This window comes from Macrobrachium nipponense, chromosome 21 (genome assembly GCF_015104395.2).
Source record: "Macrobrachium nipponense isolate FS-2020 chromosome 21, ASM1510439v2, whole genome shotgun sequence".
Taxonomy (NCBI): Eukaryota; Metazoa; Arthropoda; class Malacostraca; order Decapoda; family Palaemonidae; genus Macrobrachium; species Macrobrachium nipponense.
The window spans coordinates 36,207,769-36,213,768 of record NC_087212.1 but is presented as its reverse complement, the minus strand read 5'-3'; the positions used below and the strand labels follow the sequence as shown (position 1 = coordinate 36,213,768).

Below are 6,000 nucleotides of genomic sequence, written 5' to 3'. Positions count from 1 at the left end.
TCTCAGCAATTCTGCCACTGAATCATATCACTAGTTCTGCCTGAGTATTAAGAATAGTGAAAAAAAATTGAGAACAGTTTATGCTCAAATAAACTAGTGGTATGAAATTACCACTTCAGTTAAATAATCACCAAGAGGTCCTATGCATAACACAATTGCCTTCCCACGTCCCACAACGGATAGCTATGCTTAGGGAGGAGGGGACTGCACAAATAACATCTAAATGGAAACTTAGTCCATAAATCAAATCACTCTAGTCTATAATAATACCCCAGGATATCAGCCTCAACAAAAAAGAAAAGAAAAAGGAATTCAAGGGACTACAATCTTGAAAAAAAAGTTTAAATAACTCTGTAAAAAAAGGATTGGCAACAGGTTACAGATTTAATTTCATTACCAAAAACTATCTCTTGCGGAATCCACAATGCTTTACTGAGAGCCAAATATATTCTAGTCTTATATCAGTAAATTCCAATATTCATGAAAATAACTAAAATAGAAGACACTTCCATCAATAGCTAAATTTAGCAATACACTCTGCAACAATTGAGAAAATTCCACTCACTGTAGATGAAAACCACAAACAATGATAAGTTAATTTTTCACACTGTAAAAAATTTCTATTATAATTCCCATGGCTGATTTGTAACAAATGGCTGTAAGACAGAAACAGTCATATATGTCATACTCATATAAAGCACAATTTCAAAGAAAACTTACCTAAATGTTTTTCAGTTCAAAATACTATTTACACTCATTCTCTTCAACATATCCCATGTACTTTACCATTAATCCCTATACTTCATTATATCAGTGTTTTGCTACAAAATTACCATTAGAAGAAAGAAAAATCTATGAAAACTTTCATATACCATCATACTACATAGATTACAATCCTTGAATGGATCATAACTACTATAGTATAAACCTTCCAAACATTAAAACTAACAAAGCCAGCACTGTACATAGCCCTGCAATCTTAAAATACTACCAAAGCTTCATGAACTGAGATCTCATTAATGTACCTTGTAAAAGGCCTGTGGACTCTGCAAGTGATGTTTACAAACATTAAAGGATCACAAAATATTTCTAAGATTGATGGAGAGGCATAATGATGCATTGGACAACAGCAGTAACTGAACCTGAGTAACGTTTCATATAGCCATAGCCACTCAATATACAGCCCATTTGTAAAATGCATCATGCAGTACCCCAAAAAACATAATAAACTTTGGAAAATTTTAACCAGGATATTACAGAAAGGGAGAGCAAAATCAAATACCTTATAAAAAAAACTTTCTTGAAACTTAAAAGTTTTGAATTATAACTACAGTACTATATAATTATATAGGAGATAACACTGAATCAACAATTAAGATCCATCATATTCCTTTATAAACTTATCACCAATAACTGAAACATGTTTCTTGAAAATTACATACATCCTGCATGCATAGCCCACAAGTCTATTCAAGATATGTACACATACACCATACTAATGGTTGCCACAAACAGCAGCATCAACAATTATACAAAACCTCAAAAATTATAAATATTTAATAATAATACAGTACTGTATAATCATTTGGATAGAGACTTTCTCTTAAGCAAATTTCGCTGAATAATATAGCTAAGCAGCTAAAGTTTTCTTATAATTAGCTTTTTCAGTGTCCTATGAATATGGAAGGGATGTAACAACCTTCTACGGGAGGGCATTTGAAACACATATTCAATAAGCAGAGAATTGAGATAACTATTGTACTGTGTTGAAACTGCATATAGTAATTCATAATATAATTACAATATATATAAAACTAATAGACTAACTAAAGTTTAAGATTAAAGAAGATATTTTACTTTTCAGATACTCGACTGTCTGCTTCCTAATACAACACTTAATATAACTTATTTTTGCACTTTTCTAGATTTGGAAATACTTGTATGGCTTGTGAAGAGTTTATCTTTTATTGCCACCTTTTTGTTAATAAAATGAAGTTGAACAAATTTCGAACAAGAATTATGAAGAAACTTATGAATTTGGATTTAAAAAGTCTCCTACTACCCATAAGTATAATTTCAACAATAAAATAGGTTCTAAAAGTTTTCCAATAACTCAAGTCTGTTACTCCTGTTCTCTGACATAGGCTTCTACGTATGTAAATATGGAAATGACTACCTTAACTATAAATACCATTACGTACTGGATATATTATGAAAATACTTTGTGTGTCCTAATACCTATACACTTGTACAGTAGTACATATGACAGTCAGAATTATGTGAATTTTGTGTAATATTTTTTATTATTTATAGCATAGTTATGTAATAATTTAATAGTACAAATGTTATTCACGTTTAATATCTTGTGGGGGTTTAAAAATGAACCCAATAATGGATAGTCCAATTAAGGTATAAGAAAGTTGTAACTCATGTACTTATACGTTGTCCATCATTGACTTTCATCTTACTTACTTGTTTACTGCCTTTGTACCCTTAGTATTTTCTTTGCTTGTTAACAATTTCTGTAAAAAACCTTGCAAGCTACATACAATATATGTAGCAGTGATGGGTGTAATTACAATAAAGCCGTTTTAAAATACAAAATGATGAAATGCCCAGGTCTACATGCATCAGTTATAGCTTGTGTGTTTATGCTCCCTATAATTTTATTTAATCAAATTATGTGTATTTATTACCTAAATGTATAAGTATTTACACATTCAACACACTAGAGTAGTAATCTCTTGTATATGAGCTTATCAAACAAAGGGAACCCATGCCTATGTGTTCCCATACCATCCCTTAGAAGTTTATGACTCCACTTCTAAATGAGAAGCAAATCACTAAAGATACTGAAGAAGCTAACAACCAGAAAGATGCTTGCTGTGTATTTATATTATTCAATGACATAATAATAAGAGGAATGAAGTAAAACATCATAACTTAGGGTAACCACTTACTTTGTGCAGTTGCAATATAAATCCTTATAAAATGTTACCTTAAGAAACAAAGTTTAGTTTTGCACCATATCTATGTTTATACCCAGAAGCTCATTAACTAGTGTCACTACTTATGACACATTGTCAACGATACTATAATACTACTAAAATATTAATAATGAGGATGAAAATAATCCAAGATTGATATCTTCCAATTAATAAGTTAACAGTTAGGATAATGATTTTCCATAAAAACGGCAAATAAAGAACTTGATCATGTTGGTAATAAATCAATTCGTACATATTAAAAATATCAACAAAGCAACCAGACCTATAATGCTTTTGTTTTTATTTCTCTATTTTTAGTTCCACATACAGTACTTTTCTTTAAAAATTTGAACAACAAATGAGAATAAGATGATCTTTCTGGCCCTTTTCAAAATAAACAGACTGTACAAATGAATAAACAGTAATCCCTTGATTATCTGAATGCACATTAGTTAAACCTCGACACTATCCGGACACAACACCACATCCTAGGGACCAACAATAGATATATGTATAGATTTTATTTTATATATATATATATATATATATATATATATATATATATATATTATATATATATATATATTATATATATATATATATATATATAATATATATATATATATATATATATATATATATATATATATATATATATATATATATATATATATATATATATATATATATATATATATATATATATATGACTCAGGTACTGTTGTTTTGGAGGATGTGTGGCCAGGTGAGGCGTTTCCCCTGCTGGGAGGGGTGGGAATGCAGGGTGGGTGTTTTTTACATGAATGCTTTTTCAACAACGCAGAACTACATGACAGACTTTAGGAAGATAATGTCCAGGGTCAGGCCCACACGGTTAGGGCAAAAAGCTGTCTTGATGACACTGAACAGTCGACCTAGATCTGGTTTTGTCAGCAATGGGCTGTGGCACGTATGAGCTCAGCGCTTGAAAGCATCCAAAACTAAGCCATAATTTATGGTTAGAAACCCCATGCTGAATGTTCAACATGGGATTTCTAACAATAAATTATAGCTTAGCATTGGATATTTCTAAGGAGGGAATAGAAGAATTTCATGTGACACAGCAAGACTTGATGAGAAAAGAAGTCTTAGCTGTAAGATAAATTCATAACGCTAAAAGCACATTTTGATAAAAATAAGGGAAAATGAGCTATCTTTGCCTTTTCAATCAAGTCTTTAGTTCAAAGTGTGATGGCTGTTGTTTATAAACATATTGACAGTTTATCCTTATGCAGTATTGACAAGGTGGGAGAGTATGGGTATACAGTTGCCGTTTTACTCCTGTAAAAATTTTTTTTACCTTATCTGAACTTTGACCTAATCCAACAGGGACTTAGTTCTATTAATGTGGATGACCAAGAGATTACTGTATTACACAAACTTTCAAAAACCTAATCAATGAACCTCTTTGTGAGGCTAAAATAATTGGACCCACAAAACCCTCCTTCAGAGCTCAAAAGTGCAGTAAACCTTGAGGTGATCCGAAGATATGGCAAATAAAATCTCTGCAAGTTTTCAAGTTTTCGAAAGAAAAAGAACAGGTATATTTTTCATTCCATCTTCTTATTCATCCATTGCTGGGAGCCAAAATGCCTGGAGAAAATATAAAGAACTCATTATCAGTAGTACATACCTTAGAATTATTTTCATCTTTGACACCAATTTCTTTAAAGTCAAAAAATATCTTCATTAATGTAAAAATATTTGAAAACCTTTCAAAGGAAGGATTGTGTTTTAATAATGAACAAGGTTTCAAAACAATATTAACCCTTTCGCTGCGAGCCTGTCATCACCGCTAGTGACAAGAAAAGTGTCATGCTAATCGCGTTACCAACTAATTTTCTCCCTTCTTTATTTGTACCTCAGTTCTTTGCTATTTTCATTACTGTTACAATATTACACTACTACAGTGGACACCCCCGTAATCACCAGGGTTAAGTACCACAACCCCCTGCGAATGCTGAAAATCTGTGATAGATTGGCACCCCTATGCTTATAACTTTATTATAACAGCTGGATCAACAAATACCCATTGAAAACACTAAAAACTGTCTATTTTTATGTTACTTTTGCGACTAAATACATTTTTTATGATAAAAAATGTATAGTCACAAAAATAACATGAAAATACAGTAATCAGTGATTTTTTTTAACGGAAAGTCAGCGAATTACTGATTTTCCACAATTTATAGAAATGCATTACCGACAAATCCGCAAATAACTGAATCCGTGACTGCCGAACTGCCAATAAGCAGGGGTCCACTGTATGTTATTATTATGCTTTATTATAGTATTAGAGTGATAAAATATGCAAATGACATGTAAGTAATTTTTTAAATATTGACTTATGTAGATTTTATTGGTGATTCATTTCAGCATGATGCCTCTCAAAGCATGGAGTAAAGTAACACCATTTCTGTTATTCAGTTTGAAAATCTTCTTGGCCTCACCAAAAATTTCAACAGGAAAAACCTCACACAAATAATAAAAAAACACACTTGGCAATCTGTAGAAAATGTGAACACCATAAACTATCTCAAATAAGTTTCAGAGCACCAATTTTTTATGAACTGAATCTTCAATGGTCTTCCATTCGCAAATTGTATCATGTTTTCTTTGTTTACTCACACCACCTCTGTTACTTAACATATCCGCCTTTTCCTCTGTCATTCCTCTGATTCATGATCACCTCTGATAAAACCTGATGTCAGAAATTATCTAAAGTAGGTTTGTCTATTACTATGATGTGATGAACATCACCACATTCGCTTCTATCACCATCAGAACTATCTGATAGTTCAAGTCTGCTACTATCATTGTCATTTCCAAATACAGTGGTACCTCGAGATACGAAATTAATCCATTCCGAGGCGGCCTTCGTATCATGAGTTTTTCGTATCTTGGACCGCATTTTACATGTAAAATGGTTAATCCGTTCCAAGCCCTCCAAAAACACCCCAGTAAAAATCATAAT

The 6,000-nt window shown here is 31.6% G+C and overlaps 1 protein-coding gene across 2 annotated transcripts in view; it reads right to left on the bottom strand.

The window, feature by feature from the left end:
• Nucleotides 1–3,675: 3,675 nt before the first annotated feature.
• The window catches only part of LOC135197930 (WD repeat-containing protein 82-like), a 73,640-nt gene continuing 71,315 nt past the window's right edge, over nucleotides 3,676–6,000 (bottom strand). For both annotated transcript variants that reach the window (XM_064225191.1, XM_064225190.1), the window contains exon 8: nucleotides 3,676–4,619. In XM_064225191.1, coding sequence (XP_064081261.1) covers nucleotides 4,590–4,619 — 30 coding nt within the window. In that variant the 3' untranslated portion in view covers nucleotides 3,676–4,589. The remainder of the gene's footprint in view (nucleotides 4,620–6,000) is intronic.